The sequence below is a fragment of the Pristiophorus japonicus genome, chromosome 21 (assembly GCF_044704955.1).
Source record: "Pristiophorus japonicus isolate sPriJap1 chromosome 21, sPriJap1.hap1, whole genome shotgun sequence".
Lineage (NCBI taxonomy): Eukaryota > Metazoa > Chordata > Chondrichthyes > Pristiophoridae > Pristiophorus > Pristiophorus japonicus.
In genome coordinates this window covers 1,912,104-1,929,672 of record NC_091997.1, presented here as the reverse complement: position 1 = coordinate 1,929,672, position 17,569 = coordinate 1,912,104, and the positions used below count along the sequence as shown (strand labels likewise).

At 45.6% G+C, this 17,569-nt stretch overlaps 2 protein-coding genes across 5 annotated transcripts in view; both read left to right on the top strand.

Moving 5' to 3' along the window:
- Positions 1–17,569, top strand: part of med24 (mediator complex subunit 24) — a 590,098-nt gene that overhangs the window by 323,750 nt on the left and 248,779 nt on the right. The gene's annotated exons all lie outside the window — the stretch shown is intronic.
- LOC139233763 (gasdermin-A-like) overlaps positions 1–17,569 on the top strand; it is a 66,352-nt gene that overhangs the window by 37,491 nt on the left and 11,292 nt on the right. For all 4 annotated transcript variants that reach the window (XM_070864247.1, XM_070864249.1, XM_070864248.1 and 1 more), the window contains 4 exons: positions 427–580; positions 1,502–1,610; positions 3,229–3,291; positions 16,374–16,498. In XM_070864247.1, coding sequence (XP_070720348.1) covers positions 427–580; positions 1,502–1,610; positions 3,229–3,291; positions 16,374–16,498 — 451 coding nt within the window. The remainder of the gene's footprint in view (positions 1–426; positions 581–1,501; positions 1,611–3,228; positions 3,292–16,373; positions 16,499–17,569) is intronic.

The following is a 17,569-nucleotide window of genomic DNA, read 5'->3' as shown; positions in this document are numbered from 1 at the left end:
CCTGCCGCAGAGAGTTGTTGATGCCAGTTCATTGGATATATTCAAGAGGGAGTTAGATATGGCCCTTACGGCTAAAGGGATCAAGGGTGTGGAGAGAAAGCAGGAACGGGGTACTGAGGGAATGATCAGCCATGATCTTATTGAATGGTGGTGCAGGCTCAAAGGGCCGAATGGCCTACTCCTGCACCTATTTTCGATGTTTCTATGTTTCTATTTACTCTATCTAAACCCTTCATGACTTTCTTGTCATTTATCAAATAGGTAGTCAATGGGTGAAACAGACTCCGAGTGTACCTGGAATCATCTGGTGATGTTCGTGGTGTCCTCCAAGAGTGGTCACCTGGGTTTGGGTGCCAGGATTTCTGGTATATTTTTAGAGTGAATGTTGTAAAATTCCAGCTGTTTACAATCCTCTTTCTCTTTCAGAAAAATTGGAAAATCTTGGGAGCTTGTTAAAAATAATTACTCAGAGAATCTCTGCGTAGTAACCGAAACATTAATGTCTGCAGAGCGCATCACACTACAGAAAGTTAATAAAAAAGGATCAGAATGGTACATCACAGCACCTTACGTTTCCAAGGTAGGAGTGCCTGCAACTCTTGGGCATGCAATGACTAATGGCACTAAGACAGTAACTCCTTTCCAGGACTGCTGTGGTTTCGCTGCAACATAGTTTAACAAAAGGAAAAAATGGATCCAAGGTTACAGAAAATTGATTTTTTTTAAATAGAAATTTCGGACATGAAGTGATCTACTGGTCCATCCAGTCTGACCCACACAGATGCATTATACATCACAATACAACAACTTGCATTTATATAGCACCTTTAATGTAGTAAAATGTCTCCAGGCACTTCACAGAAGCCACATAAGGAGCTATTAGGACAAGTGACCAAAAGCTTGGTCAAAGAGGTAGGTTTTAAGGAGCGTCTTAAAGGAGGATGGCGATTTAGAGAGGAAGAGCGGTTTAGGGAGAGAATTCCAGAGTTTAAGGCCTAGGCAATTGACAGCACAGCCGTTAATGGCGGAGCGATTAAAATTGTGGATATGCAACAGGCCGCAATTAAAGGGGTGGTTGGTAGGGCTGGTGGAGGTTACAGAGACTGGGCAAGGCAAGGCCATGGAGGAATTTGAAAATAACACGGACACTACCCACCTCACCTGAAGCCATGTAATCCCCTGGGAGAGGCGATAAACCAGATTAAAAACCCAAGCCTAATCGGGGGAAATCTGGAAAATTCTGCTCTGACCCCGCCTTAGGAGATCGAAACTAGTCCAGGAGACCACCCCGGTCCTGATTAACATTCCAAGGTTACTGAGAGGAGTCTAGTACAGAAGATCTTAAAAAAAACAAGAAAGTTCAAGGGTAGTTACGCAAATCCTTGGATTCACAGAACAGTTTAACTCATTGATTCGCCCTCTCTTTGTTTATGAGGGATGCCAGTCTCCACTACTCCAAGTTTTGTCTGTATTTCATCTCTAATGAGTATGTCTTTTTTAGGCAGGTACAGAATACGATATTGAGAAAAAAAATACACTGGATGTTCATGAAGGAGTGGTCCTTGCCTACAAAGTGTGGGCCCTCACTATTACAGAAGATGACACGCTCTGTAAGTGATTGTGATATTTCAATGTTTTGCCCTTCCCTGATGTTCCCCCACGCCGGACACGTTCCCATGTGAAGGGCTGGGCAGGTAACCCTGTACAAGGCCTCCTGCAGCGCTGCTCAGTGAAGGGCAGCTCGAAACTAGACGTCCCTGGTTGATGAGGCCTTCTAATTTGTTCTTACTTATTGAAGTGACGTATTTTTTTATTGAGGAAATATGATGATTGGCCAAGGTTGGAAAACTGCATAAATCAGGGAACAGTGACCAGGCAACACTACATTTGGGTTTTGACAGCCTGACGATTATAGGAGAAAGGAAAAATCAAGGAAGGGAAGGAATTCCCTCACCGGGAAAGTATTAAAATGGGAGATGGTGTGATGAGTATTGATTTTAACACAGCAAACATGTAGGCAGTTAGACGAGCAAAGATTGCGCTCAGTCAGCAAAATTCCTTCGCTGGGCCCTGAGTGGGGGCGGAGCACTAAGGGAGGCGTTACACACCTCTTTTGGGACGCAAGGCCGGCTGAGCAACTGAAAATCCGTTGCTAAAGAGCCGGCCTGGGAGCGCCCGAAGAGAGGCTTTTGTGGCAAAAATGAAATTGCATCTAAAAACACAGCAAACATTCCCAATACCGTAAACACCCCACAATAAGCTACATCGCAAAAATAAAACAAAACAAAAGTCAAACTTACCTCATTCACCAACTCCATCACTTACGGCCGCCAGGACTGCTCTGACCGCCTGGTTTTGCAGGCGATCCCACCACGGCGCACTACAGGGTGCTATAGGGTCAGCGCAGTGCGCCATGGTGGGATCACCACGCGGTGGAAACCGGTGGCATTGCACGCCGGCTCGACGCTCCCAGGTGGTGCTGCTCCGCGCCCCCTCCCCCAAAACAGGCAACAAATTTGCCGGCTGGAAGCTGGCTGCCAACCGGAAACCATTTCCTCCGCCATTATCGCCCCTCCGGGGCGCAAACAGAGACAGCAACAGAATGAAAATCCAGCCAAGGCTTTTTATCAATATCCTTGCCAGGTGTGTGAGAAGTGTCAGCAGAGGAATTCCCAGGTATTAAAGTGTTACATGGGCTTGGGCTTTATAACTCCCCCAAGTTGCCATTTTTCCGTGTGACTCTAGATAGTGAGTACAGTCGGCTACATTATAGCCAGGCTCCATGTCCTCACTCAAGATCCACACACGTGCAGCAGTCAGTGGACTGTATTCAGGCGTGGCAATCCTGGCTGAACTTTTTTTCTCCTCCTAGTTCAGGATCAATTGTAGTGCCCCTACTTTTGTTCCAGACATAATGTACTAACTCAGCATAAGCCAAGGATTGAATCTGAAACCTACTGGGACTGCATGGCTCAATTTCATCTCGGGAAAGGGACGGGCACTGGGTCTTCACAGTTCTTGCCTCTGCGTTATCTGTAAAGTGAAAAAACTTCAGGAGCAATTCAATTTCCAAAGCGTATATTTAACCCCTTCAATGAACTTGCCTCTCCATCGAGTAAATATTTTTGTATACACAAAACAATAAAATATTCTAAGTTTGTAGCTAGCAGCTCTCGTAGACTTTCAGTTTTCCTTTAACTTAATGATTTGTTCTCTTTTCTTTTTCAGGCCTCTCAAAGCCAACAAAGAAGAGCCTACCAAAGTCTTGGTTGTGCCTTGACAACATAGACGGTACAGTCCCTGGTGTAGCCAGTTGGAAATTATTAAGAGGATAGACCATATTTCTGGAAGAAGTAGAAACAGAAGCAAGATTAAGCTGCAGAATTGCCGTATAGTAATGAGGAATAGAACACCAAAACCAGACAATGGAGCAATGCAGCTTCAATTCCTCTATCCCAGCAAAACAGTGTCAGCCGTGGCTCAGTGGGCAGTACTCCTGCCTTCTGCGTCAGGAGGTTGTATGTTCAAGTCCCACTGCAAAGACATGAGCGCAAAAATCTAGGCTGACACTCCAGTGCTGGGCTGAGGGAGTGCTGCATTGTCGGAGGTGCCGTCTTTCGGAAGAGATGTTAAACCGAGGCCCCATCTGTTCTCTCAGGTAGATGTAAAAGTGCCCATGGCTACTATTATTTTGAAGAAGTGCAGAGAAGCTATCTCCATGTCCTGGCCAATATTTATCCCTAAATCAATATCACTAAAAAAAAGCATTATCTGGTCATTATCACATTGCTGTTTGTGGGTCCTTGTGGTGCGCAAATTGGCTGCTGCATTTCCTATATTACAACAGTGACTACACTTCAAAAGTACTTATAAGTGTTAAGTCCTGACTCTAATGTACTGACTTACACGAGACACGTGCTGAAGTCAAGGTCACTCAGGACCTGCACCTTTAATTCCAGCTCTCCAGTGCTGCACTTGCCTGAGACCTCTCTTTATATACCACAGTGGGACAGGTAGGGAGTGTCACCTGCAAGTGCACCCCTGGTGGTAAGGTATGCTTATTGTTACAGGTCATATCCAGTTACAGTCATGTATAGCATGGTAAGATACAGTTATATACAGTAATGTGAGATACATGACATCACCCTCCCCAAGGTCTTATTGCCTTTATAGATTCAGTCTCTCAGGTGGTCTGCGCTCTCGCGTGGAGCATCTTAGTTGTGGTTCAGTTGTTTGCCTGTTTTTCATTCGGTGTGATTGCTGGTATCTCGCCTGGGCTGTCTGTTTTGTTTGGTGTGATTGCTGGTATCTCACCTGGGCTGTCTGTTGAGACTGCCCTTTCCTCAGGTTGTTCCACCTGTCTGTCCACCAGGTGTGGTGTGAGTTTCACATTGTAGTCTGCCTCTGGTTCTTCAGTGTTATCAGTGAATCTACTTTTTACTTGGTCTACATGCCTCCTGCAGGTTTGGCCATTGTCCATTTGTACAACCAGTAGCCTGTTCCCCTCTTTGTCTGTTACTGTCCCTGCAAGCCATTTGGGACCCCGGCCATAGTTTAGCACAAACACTTTGTCCCCTATCTCATTCCACCTCCCCCTCGAATTTCGGTCATGGTACTCAGTTAGCTTTTGACACTTAACCTCAACAATTTCATGCATGTCTGGGAGGATTAACGAGAGTCTGGTCTTTAAGGTTCGCTTCATCAATAGTTGCGTGGGGGGAACTCCAGTCAACGAATGCGGACGAGGTCTGTATGCCAGCAGCAGTCGCGACAGGCGGCTCTGCAGCATGGGACCTTGGATTCTGAGCATACCTTGTTTAATGATCTGCGCTGCTCACTCCGCCTGGCCATTGCAGGCCGGCTTGAAAGGTGCCATCTTAACGTGATTTATACCGTGGCCAACTATAAAATCATGAAATTCTGCGCTGGTGAAGCACGGACCATTATCACTGACCAATATGTCAGGAATGTCGTGCGTTGCAAACATGGTTCTAAGGCTCTTCACAGTGGTGGAGGTGGTGCTCGAGTTTAAAATGGTGCACTCGATCCATTTTGAAAATGCATCAACGACTACGAGGAACATTTTGTCCATGAATGGGCCCGCCTCGTCTACATGCACCCGCGACCACGGTTTGGTGGGCCAGGGCCAGGGGCTTAGGGGGGCCTCCCTGGGGACATTACTGAGTTGGGCACAAATGGTGCACCGACGGATGCAGAGCTCCAAGTCCGTGTCAATGCCAGGCCACCAGACATGAGATCTGGCTATGGCCTTCATAAGGACGGTCCCCGGGTGCTCGCGATGGAGCTCCCGGATAAACGCCTCCCTGCCTCGGAAGGGCATAACTACTCGGCTGTCCCACATCAGGCAGTCCGCCTGTAGTGAGAGTTCATGCATGCGCCTATGGAAAGGTTTGGCCTCCTCGGGGCAGGCATCGCGAGCCTCTGCCCAGTCACTGCTTAAAACTCATCTTTTAACTAGAGATAACGTGGGGTCGCTGGTCGTCCAGGCTCTGATTTGGCGAGCCGTCATGGGCGAACCTGTGGATTCAAAGGCATTGATTGCCATGACCATCTCACAGTCCTGTTCATCGGACCCTTCTGTGGTCGCCAGGGGTAGCCTGCTAAGCGCGTCGGCACAGTTGTCTGTGCCTGGTCTGTGCCTTATCGTGTAGTCGGAAGCCGCCAGCATGAGTGCCCACCGCTGAATGCGCGCCGAGGCGTTGGCGTTGATTGCCTTGCACTCGGATAGCAGGGACATGAGGGGTTTGTGGTCGATTTCTAACGCAAACTTGGCCCCGAAAAGGTATTGGTGCATCTTTTTGACATCGTACACGCACGCGAGCGCCTCCTTCTCAACCATACCGTACCTGCACTCCACCCGCGAAAGTGACCTGGAGGCATAAGCAACGGGCTGCAATTTACCCGCATCATTGACGTGCTGTAAAACACACCCGACCCCGTACGGTAACGCATCACACGTAAGGACTAACTTTTTACCTGGGTCAAAAAAGGCTAAAACACTCTTGGAACATAGAAGGTTGCGTGCCTTATTAAAGGCGCGTTCTTGGGCGTCTCCCCAAAACCAATCGCACCCCTTTCTGAGTAGCACGTGGAGAGGCTCCAGCAGCGTGCTCAAGTTCTGCATAAAGTTCCCAAAGTAATTGAGTAGCCCAAGAAAGGCGCGCAGTTCCGAGACATTCCGGGGCCTGGGTGTCAGGCGAATCGCTTCGGTTTTGGACTCTGTTGGGCGGATTCCATCAGTGGCAATCCTTCTGCCCAAAAATTCAACTTCAGGCGCGAGAAACAGACACTTGAATTTCTTAACTCTTAGGCCTACCTGATCCAATCGACTTAGTACTTCCTTAAGATTGCAGAGATGAGAGTTGGTGTCCCTGCCCGTGATGTGTATGTCATCTTGAAACACACCCGTCCCCGGGATGGACTTGAACAGACTCTCCATGTTACGCTGGAATATAGCAGCTGCCGACCTGATGCCGAATGGGCATCGATTGTACACAAAAAGGCCTCGATGTGTGTTGATGGTGGTGAGTAGCTTAGACTCTTCGGTCAATTCTTGCATCATATACGCAGATGTGAGGTCAAATTTCGAGAAAAGTTTTCCTCCAGCCAACGTGGCAAATAGGTCCTCCACTCTGGGCAGTGGGTATTGGTCCTGTAGGGAGACTTTGTTTATGGTAGACTTGTAATCCCCACAGATTTACATGGATCCATCAGGCTTCATGACGGGGATGATGGGACTTGCCCAGTCGCTGAATTCCACGGGAGAAATTATGCCTTCCCGCAGAAGCAAGTCCAGTTCGTTTTCAATCTTTTCCCTCATCACATAAGGCACAGCTCTAGCCTTGTGATGGACTGGTCTGGCATTCTGTGTGATGTAGATTCTAACTTTAAAGGTGCCCACACCTGGCTGAAAGAGATGTTCAAAACGACTTAGAAGTGTTGAGCAGGAGGTCCGTTCCTCTGACGACATGGCGTGAACATCATCCCATTTCCAATTAAGTTCTGCTAGCCAGCTTCTCCCCAACAGGGCTGGGAGATCCACAGGGGACAATCCACAGGGAAAGTCGGTGCACCATCCCTTTGTGTGTGACTGAGAGCATGGCGCTGCCAAGGACTGGGACAATTTCTTTAGTATAGGTCCTTAGTTTGGTGTCGATCTTTGTGAGTTTTGGTCTGTTGCTTTTGTGCGGCCACAGCTGTTCAAATTGTTGAACGCTCATGAGGAATTGACTGGTCCCCGTGTCCAGTTCCATGTTGATGGGTATCCCGTTGAGTAGAACCCTCATCATAATTGGAGGCGTCTTGGTGTAAGAACAGTGGACATTGATCGTGTTGACCCACTGTACCTCGGCGTCCCGTGCACTGTTCCAACTGTCTTCTGGTCCGCTTTCCGACCCTTCCGATTCGTATACCAGCCGAGCTGCTGTTTTTCTGCACATGCGAGCCAGATGCCCTGTGTAGTTGCAGTTTCTGCAAACGGCACGCTGAAATCGACACACCCTGGTTGAGTGCCTTCCCCCACATCTCCAACACAGACCGTTTCCATTGTTTCCGAAGAATGAGCTGCGTCTGGCTGATCTCCCTTGAGCTTCTCTCAATCTGTTGTTGATTGATTGCATTGTGAGTTGATGAGGTGTGATCGGCCGTTCATGTGGCCCTTGATTTTGATGGCTTCTGGCGCCACTGTCTGTTGTTGAAGGCCTGCTCTCCTGCCTTTGTCTGTGTGTGGCGGTAGCGGTTTGTTTCACAATGTGAGCCCCTTGTTCCGATGCCTCGTTGGTTGTCGTACCCGAAGTATAGATCAGCCTCGTTGCTTCTTCGCCTGCCAAGAACGTCTGTGCGACCAGTGCTGCTGCCTCTAGAGTCAAGTTCTTAGTCTCTATAAGCTTTCAGAATATGCCTGCGCAGCCTATTCCTTCAATAAAAAAGTCTCTCAGTACTTCTCTCCTTAGTTCATCGGGGAACTCACATGAACTAGCCAGCCTCCGAAGTTCCGCCACAAAGTCGGGTATGCTTTGGCCCACACAGCATCTGTAGTTGTAGAACCTGTGTCTGGCCATGTGTAGGCTGCTCGTTGGCTTCAGGTGGTCTCTTTCCAGTGTGCTCAACTCCTCAAACGACTTGCTTGCTGGTTTCTCGGGTGCCAGCAGGTCTTTCATTAAAGCGTATGTTTTCGAGCCACAGCTGGTCAAGAGATGGGTTCTTCTCTTGTCTGCCTTATTGTCGCCCAGCCAGTCTTTGGTCACAAAGTGTTAGCGTGAATGTTTTCTCAGAAGAATCAGATGTGAACTGTCTATCCAATCGGGTACTTCCCCGCATTGGATCTGATCGAGATTGTGGCGGATCTGTCCCACCATTCACAGACCATAAGCGTGACAGAGTTGCCCCTGTCTTTGTTTTCCTGTATCTTCTTTTTCTCTATCAATGAGGTGATTAATGGTTTTGGCGTGAGTTTCCAGGACTGAGATGCCATCCAACTGGATTTCGGCACCCTCCTTTCCTAGGTTGGCTTGGTCTTCCTGGTTTTGCTCTACCCTCTCTAATAACCCCTTCATCACCCCTCTAAGCTGTTCCACCCTCTCATTTAACCCTTGTATATCTATCGAGTTTACTACGGAGGTCTCTGTATTGAAAACGGTGGCAATATCATTAACTATTTCCCTCTTGACCCTGGGGGCTGACCCCTGTCCCCGGAATCTTCTGGCACCCATTGCATCGGCAGCCTGTTGCATTACAACTTTACTTAATACATTGTACATTTTCCTTGACTGTTCTGTACAGTATTCCGGCATCTGGATGCCTGAAATATTGATCAGGACAGGCACAATTTCATGTTTAACATTATCATACAATAATTCCCCTTCGTTGTACATTACAATCCCATTTTCTGGTCCCTTAGTAGTTATGGGACAAGGCAGTTCCTCGGGCAATGTAGTGGTTGTTATGGGGCGCGGTGTCGGAGGGGGTGAGAAACATACATACAATGATATTGCAGCTGCCCCCACCTCCTCGTAGTACCCACACAGCCCCACTCCCTTTTTGCGGATCACTGATTGCTGGGATTGTCCCGGAGGCGTGCAAATTATGCCGAAAGTACATTCATCGGGCCCTTTGACATCCCTCCGTTTAATGCAGCTGCTCCTTATACCCGTGGAGCACTGTACACATACTCTTATTCTTATTAGGATTCTTATTAGGATTCACTTGTAACCATGCATTAAAATAAGTCCTGTCCTTGCTCCAGTCCTTGGCTGCTGGGATGCACATTCCGTCCGTTAAATTAAACAAGACTCCATAGTTCATGTAGTTGTTTATTTCCTGAGTGCGCTGCAATCCGTCGGTGTCGTCCAGGGTACGTGCCTGTCGCAGGGCTATCCATATTACGAGTAGCACCGTTCGTATTCCCATTCCGGTAAGTATTATCTGTAATTTTAAACAGAAGCCTGGTCGTCACCAGGGGTTAGGTTTTGCTCTACGAGTATCCCTGTCACCCTGCGAAATCAGAAGCACAAGGTTATAATTGAACCATTTCGAGTTGAATCTGTGGAGCGTGCACCCGTGTCTTTACCCACTTAAATATTACCCAAACTCCTATTATGACCAAGGCCAAAGCTATTCCTCCGAACATCGTTGTCTGCTTTACCGTTAGGTTGGGCTTGTGGACTACACCTACCCAGCGTGGGGTACATTGGCTCTATTGCCAGAGGTGATGGTACTATGGCTGCGCACTGCACTATCCGTCTAGTCCCATTATCTCTTCCAACCTGTTTATCTTAGCTTTTAACTCTTCAATTTGTTTTGTTTGAGTATCTATTTCTTTATTGTATCAGGCAAGTATTATTACATAAGCTCGTTCTGTTTTTATTTCATGTTTCCTCTGTTAGGTGAGTCTTTTTTTTCTATTAAGAAATACAAACTAATAATGTTCAGTATCTTAAACGGCTGTCAATGGAAAGGGTTAACTCCTTTCCAGGTTCGTAAGAAGACCTGATGTCATTACGTGACTTCACGTAATCATCTGAAAAAAAAGTCTTTGTGCCTTCAAAGCTGGCTTAGAAATTAGGAATCCGTTAAACAGCATAAATAAGAAAAATCTTCTCATCAGGGAAGACGGCATTTTAGGGTAAACTCCAATGTTTTCTTAACTTCTAATTCAAGTACTTGCCAAAGAAATCTTTTTTTTAAATTGATTTAAAACGAGACCACACATACAATAGCAATTTTGTTTTACTGAAATTCAATTTTGTTTTTTTTAAATTTCTCTCTTTCTCCTCGTTATCTTCAAAACCCTCCTGCTTGTTTAGACTGTTCGGGACTTTTCTTGATAAACACTGTCCATTTTGGAAATCTTTTCAAACTGCATTGAAACTTTCTCATAATTTAAAATCATTATCAATGCTGAGTGTTTTTTACCTCTTCCAAATTTTTTTTCTCTTTTTCTAATTAAACCAATATCTTTTTTTTTCACAGCAAACATCAACTAGTATTTAGTAAGTTATGTCTTTTTTCCATCACAAACATTTTTTTTTCAGCACTTATTTAGTCCGTTACATTTTTTTTTCTTTCTTCAAATTAGGTTTTGTATTTTACACGGAGGGCCCGTAACTGCATAAAGTTGCTAATTTAAAATCATTTGTTTACTTTCAAAGTGGCGTCTTTATCTTTTTCTTTTCTCCATAACTGGAATGGAGTCCAGCTTTGAGGGTTTGAGGGCTGCTTTTCGTTATCTCAAAATGCTCCAGTTTCAAAGTCATTACTAAAGCTTGCTGTTTTTAATATTTTCCAAAAGTCCCTTTTACACCTTCGCAGATAGCTCGCCACTCGCCCAGGAATTTGACCTGATCAGATTTAATTTAATTTTTTTTTTAATCCACCTCAGTATTTTCTGTGCCTTCTCTGAATATCTCAAAATCCCAATTCAAACTTTGTAATTTCAATCTTTATTTAAAACCTTTTTTTGGTTTGAGCTAGAAGCTTTCTTAAAAGGCATTCTTTATCTCATTCCGAGACTAAATTTATGTCTTTCAATCCAATGTAATCAATCATTGCACGATTTCTTTCGACAAGTAAATTCTTTTTCTTTTTTTTTAACCACCAGGACCATATATTTATTATGTTTTACTCAACAAACCTATCCTTTGTACATTTCCTAGCTCCGTAACTTATCATCCGAATAAATCCACACCTGCGTTTCTAACTTAAAATGTCTTAAAACTTCCCACATACAGGACAACACTACAAAGGGTTAGCTAAAATAAACAGACACTTGCATTCCTCTTCCAACCAGGCTTTCAGAAACATGACAACATAAAAATTCATTCCGCAGTCACAAAATCACACAGGCACTTCTCATTTAAAACAGACGTTCACAAAAGTCTCTCTTCTTTCCTGTTGTTTTGGCCGTCTGTATTCCTCTTCCATACTTCACTCAAGACAATCACCGTCAGTTTCCTTTATTGATTAACTTCCTATGTTAATTTACATGGGCTCGCAGTATCAAAATTACTGCCTTTTCCTCTTTGTCTTTCTTTTCCTTCTCCCACCATTCCCTTTGCTTTGCTGGTAGTTTCTGAGGATTCCACCCTGAGCTAATCATTTTTTCGATTAGCTTCTTTTGTTTTTCCGCCAGGTGGCGGGTAAGCGACCCTTCTGGTCCCCACTCGAGGTTACTTGTTTTCATGGCCATTCCTGGGTAGGACTAGTACCGTTAGGAATCTACTCTCAGAGGTCCGCTTCCTTCCTAGCGCAACTTGGAGTAGACCGTCTCCTGGCTACTGTCAGGTCACAAGTTCTGCTGTTACACAGACTTATACAATTCTTAAAACGCGTTTAAGCAATTTCCCGCAGTGCTCTACGCCTCCTTAACGACTACCTACCATCGCTCTGCCCGTTGGTCCGACCCTGTTCACAGGTTTGGATTCCGTCAGCCGCTGTACACCGCTTGGTTCTATCCCGGGGTATTTCAAATTACACTACTGGGTCCGGAAGATGTCTCTCGGTATCACGATCCCACGGTCTAAGTGTGTTCCCTACGCCTACTTGGTTCCTGGCCGTCACGTGGGACAAAAGTCCTCTTAATTCAGGCTCAGGCTAGGCGTTTGAGATATTAGACCGTCTCCTCGTGTTGATCAACCAGCTTCCACCTTCCGCACCCTTTATAATTAAAAATCGTTTTTTTATACTCACCCGGGTTTTTTCCAAGGGCGTCCAGCGACTCCGGGGAATCCTGCCGACTACGCCATTGTTAGCGTGAATGTTTTCTCAGAAGAATCACTCAACACTCAGAGTCGGTTCCAACGCCAATGCGGCCTTTATTAACGCTCAGCGGGGAGGAAGTCTCAGGACTGTATCCAGGCTTCTCTCCACTGAACAAAGAGTTTCATGGATCTTTATATGTTTTACAACAGTTTACTACAGTTACATTAGACCAATAGCGTTAGTCTCTAAACGTAAAGTGGCTCATGTGTTGCCAAGAGATGTGTTGCTAAGGGGTGTGTTGCTAGGGATGACTCATGTGTCTTGTAACATGGCCTGGGCCTCTCTTACTGTCCTTGGATGCTGGCATTGGGTAGCCTCCTTATTAGAGTTACATATTCGGTTCTTGTCAGCTCGGGCTGATTCATGCCCTCGTTATGTGATGTCGGCCCCTCATATCTCTATTTCTCGGTGCTCTGCTGTGTGGAGTTATAATGGTTTTTTATAGTTATCTTGTATCCAAGGCATTCCTGGCAGTGGGCCTCACAGGGTTATTGCTCGGTCAGCCTCAGTCAATAGTTCACAGCTTGACTACCTGATTTCCCATCATGCCTGGGCAGCCATTTTATGTGTGGCCACTTTAAACTTATATGAATTTAGATATATTCAGCAGGTGCCTAATGCCTACAACACAAAGCTTTGCTGGAGCCTTTCTGTAAAGTCCTCCCAATTGTCTCCAGCATTGTATTTTTCATCTGAGCTGTTGGTAGCCATTCTGTGGATTCTGTGATCCTGTAACTCGTCGCCACTGTTAAGTCCTGACTCTAATCTACTGACTTACACGAGACACAGGCTGAAGTCAAGGTCACTCAGGGCCTGCACCTTTAATTCCAGCTCTCCAGTGCTGCACTTGCCTGAGACCTCCCTTTATATACCTCAGTGGGACAGGTATGGAGTGTCTCCTGCAAGTGCACCCCTGGTGGTGAGGTATGCTTATTGTTACAGGTCATATCCAGTTACAGTCATGTATAGCATGGTAAGATACAGTTATATACAGTAATGTGAGATACATGACAATAAGAACATAAGAAATAGTTACAGGAGTAGGCCATACGGCCCCTCGAGCCTGCTCCGCCATTTAATACGATTTTGGCTGATCCGATCATGGACTCAGGTTCACTTCCCTGTCCGCTTCCCTGTCCGCTTGTACTTCATTGGCTGTAAAGCGCTTTAGGGCATCCTGATGTTGTGAAAGGTGCTACATAAATGCAAATCCTTGTTTTCTTTCAAAATTATCTACAAACACAAGGCCGGTTTCCCTGTGTACCGATGCCTCACCAACAGCACCGTTGACTCCAGAGCTGTTGCTATATCTGGCACCGAGACCTACAGCTCAACATGGGCAGTAGTGAACCCGTGCTATGCTGCTCTTCCCAGCAACGATGTACTCTGATGCCAAGTCCATCAACCTCCTCGGTTGCTTGCTTGGGCTAAGCCTGATGGGTTTCCATCTTGCTGTTCCCTTTGACCATGAGTTGAGCTTTTTTGCCCTCCATCTGGTCTGCCACCAAAGCCGTCATCTTCCACCTCCAGAATATTGTCCAAATCACTGCTGAAACTCTAGTCTACACCATCATTGCCTTGAGTATCAACTTCCCAAATGTTCTCTGTGCTGTTGTTCTGCCTTCACCCTTCAGCTAATCCAAACTTCCACAGCTCTAGTCCTCCCCTGAATTTAGCCTCTTACACCATCACCCCCAAAGGCTCTCTATGCCCCAGAATCCTGGCTTCAGAATCCTCATTCTCAGTTTTACATTCCTCTGTGGCTTCCCCCAGTCTATTTGGAAAACTACCAGTCACACCAGTGACTCTGTGGTAGCACTTTTGCCTCTTGAGTCAGAAGACTGTGGGTTCAAATCCCACTCCAGGGACTTGACTTGAGCACATAATTTAGGCTGACACTCCAGTGCAGTACTGAGGGAGTGCTGCACTGTTCAAGCTGCTGTCTTTTAGAAGAGACATTGAACCAAGGCTCCGTCTGCCTTCTCAAGTGGACGTAAAGGATCCCACAGCACTATTTCGAAGAAGAGCAGGGAGGTTCACCAAGTGCCCTAGCCAATATTTATCCCTTAATCAACACCACCAAAAACTGATTATCAGGTTATTATGCCAGCACTCGCTCAGTACTGCACTGAAGTATTAGTCTAGATTGTGTGCTCAAGTACTGCCCCATGGAGCTCCCACTATATTAGCACTAATAGGTAAAGGCCAAAGATGTGATCCAATGCTTCAGAAGCCTTTCATGTGCCAGCCCAGTAATGAGCTGACCTTGTCTCATAAGACAAGCTCATTATAATAATGACATTTAGCTCCCAGTGTGTGGCTCAGGCAGCAGGAAAGCCCACGGAGGCAGGAATGCCAGCGCAGCAGCGTATAAATGGCTGCTGCCCCAGAGGAACATTGGCATTTTGAGGCACCAAAGCCGAGCAAGAGGGAAACTGAGTGATCCTGGTGGAAATTCAGGTCACCCAGCTTACCTCCTACTCGCCTTAAAAGGCCAATTTTCCTCCAGCACAATGGCCTCTTCAAACATTTTCTCCAGTCCCTCCCTTGCAGCCCCTGTTTCAGGTCAGCCTTGATCTTATTGAATGGCGGAGCAGGCTCGAGGGGCTAGATGGCCTACTCCTGTTCCTAATTCTTATGTTCTTATGTGACAGGAGCTGAGTGGCTGGAACTGCAATATGTGCAGCAGGCCTAATTACATTAAAATGTGTGGTCTTAGTGAGACTTCTGCACACTTTCTGCATTGACCAAGCAAATTGGGGCATGTTAGGTAATTCAAATGTCCAGTCATCTTTGGGGCTCTGTGCTTGATTATACGGGGAGCTAGCGTTAGATTTGTGCTATCAGCCCATAAAGGCAGCTCCCGGTCTTCATTGACATTTTGTTGTGTGACTTCATAGAATCTTATAGGACAGAAGGAGGTCATTCCGCCCACTGTGTCTGTGCCGACTCTTTGAAAGAGCAATCCAATCAGTCCCACTTTCCTGCTCTTTCCCCGTAGCCTTGCAAATATTTTCTTTTAAGTATATCTCCGTAAAAACATAAGAATTCCCTTTTGAAAGTTACTATCGAATCTGCTTCAGGCAGTGCATTCCAGATCATAACAACTTGTTGTGTAAAGAAAAATGTCTCCTCAACTTCCCTCTGGTTCTTTTGCCAATTACCTTAAATCTGTATTCTCTGGTTACCGATGCTCCTACCACTGGAAACCCTTTCTCCTTATTTACTTTTTCAAAATCCCTCATAAATTTGAACATCTCTCTTAAATCTCCTCTTAACTAGAATAGCTTTCATTCAGGAACCCTGTGAACAGTTTGTTTCAAAAAGTCGATTTGGAATGGTGGCACTGGGAGACATCAACCAGGGCTGGGAAAGGGAAGGTTCAACCACAGCTCTTGGTTCTGATCACTCTCCAATTGTCCCTGCTGGATCTGTGTGTGTGTGTGTGTGTGGGTGCACCACTGTTTCTGCTCCAGAGGATAGAGATTCATTTGATTGTCTTGCAAAACATGACCACTTGCTTTTGAATTCCTCCTCTTTGAAAAAGTTCCATTTGAATTTTCTACACATCACATTATGCGTGGTGAACACTGCAAGGAAGACTGATAATGCATCGAGGTTCAGTGACTGAATGCCGATGTACTTCACTCTGGACGTACTTCAGATGATTCGTATATCCCATTACCAAGCTGAAAAAACCCCTGTGTTTGCTGTAAGCAGTCGATGAATTTCCATTAAACAAAAGCAAAATACTGTGGATGCTGGAAATACTCAATGGGTCAGGCAGCATCTGTGGAGAGAGAAACAGAGCCAGTTCTGCCAAAAGGTCATCTACCTGAAACGTTAACTCTGTTTCTCTCTCCACAGATGCTGCCTGACCTGCTGAGTATTTCCAGCGTTTTCTGTTTTTATTTCAGAATGCTGCGTCTGCCGTGTTCTGCTTTTGTGCCGTTGTCTGATGGTTGGTGCAGTCAACACGAACACCATCATGCCAGGGCAAAAGAAAAATCCACACAACACTGGTGAAACTTCTCCAGAATCTCACTGCACCTAACACATCACTTTTTGTTGAATTTTATTTCTTTCATTCAAAGGAGAGGAAGGCTTTGAAATCTGCAGTGAATTAAAGTGTCTGGAAAATGTTTTGAAGGTTCAACTCCTGGACCTCACGTGTCGGATTATTGAAGACGCTACACTTCATTCAGTTCTCAGTGACTTGGTAAGATGAGATTTTGTTTCAAATATTGAAAGGAAATGTCGCCAAATAAGGATTGGTCTCTGGTTTGATCCCTTATCTTTGCTGAGTAGCTCCATGTAGAAAGCATATGTGTTTTTTTTTTTAATTCGTTCACGGGTGTGGGCGTCGCTGGCATTTATTGTATGAAATGCATCTGAAATGCATGATCAGCCATGATCTTATTGAATGGCGGTGCAGGCTTGAAGGGCCGAATGGCCTACTCCTGCATCTATTTTCTATGTTTCTATGTTTTTATCCCTAACTGTCCTTGAGAAAATGGTGAGCCGCCGTTTCAGAGGGCAGTTAAGAATCAACCACATTGCTGTGGGTCTGGAGTCACATATAGGCCAGACTGGGTCAGGGCGGCAGATTTCCTTCCCTAAAGGGCATTAGTGAACCAGATGGGTTTTTACAACAATCCAGCAGTTTCACGGGCAGCATTACTAGCCTTTTTCAGGAAGTTGGGTGAGGATAGGATTCGGTTTAGTTGCGATGTCTCTTGAATAGGTTGCCAATATTGTTGTCTAGGCAAACATATGCAGAATGGTCATGAAGAAGCCTAGGCAGTGAACAACACCAAAGGTACACATGAAGCTTCTCTCTTCAATTGCATTAGTGAAGTCAGCTCCCTCACATATTGTCTAAACCAGCTCTCGTAGAATGAGGATGATTTGTCAGTCATGTGAAACAAATCTAAATGTTACTAGTTTTATTAGTAGCAGGGAAAGATCAGCCAACATTTTCATTTTGGGCGACCATAGTTGGCATCAAGTACTCCCAAGACAAAGGTTAGCTCCAGAACAACATTAGATCCCAGGGGTCAGGTACAGAGTAAGCTGTCATCTACACTGTTGCAACAATGGGAAAGAATCTGTTGAAAGATTAATGGTTTCTGAACTACGCACGCCGTTATTAATGTGCAAATTGGCCAGAAACTTGTGGTGAGGTGGAGATTGCCCCAAGTTGCTGCACGGTTTATACCGCTCCGCTGTTAGTTTCACGAAAATGACAAGATGTTGTGGTATTAATCATGTTTTTTCACTTATGCTCTTT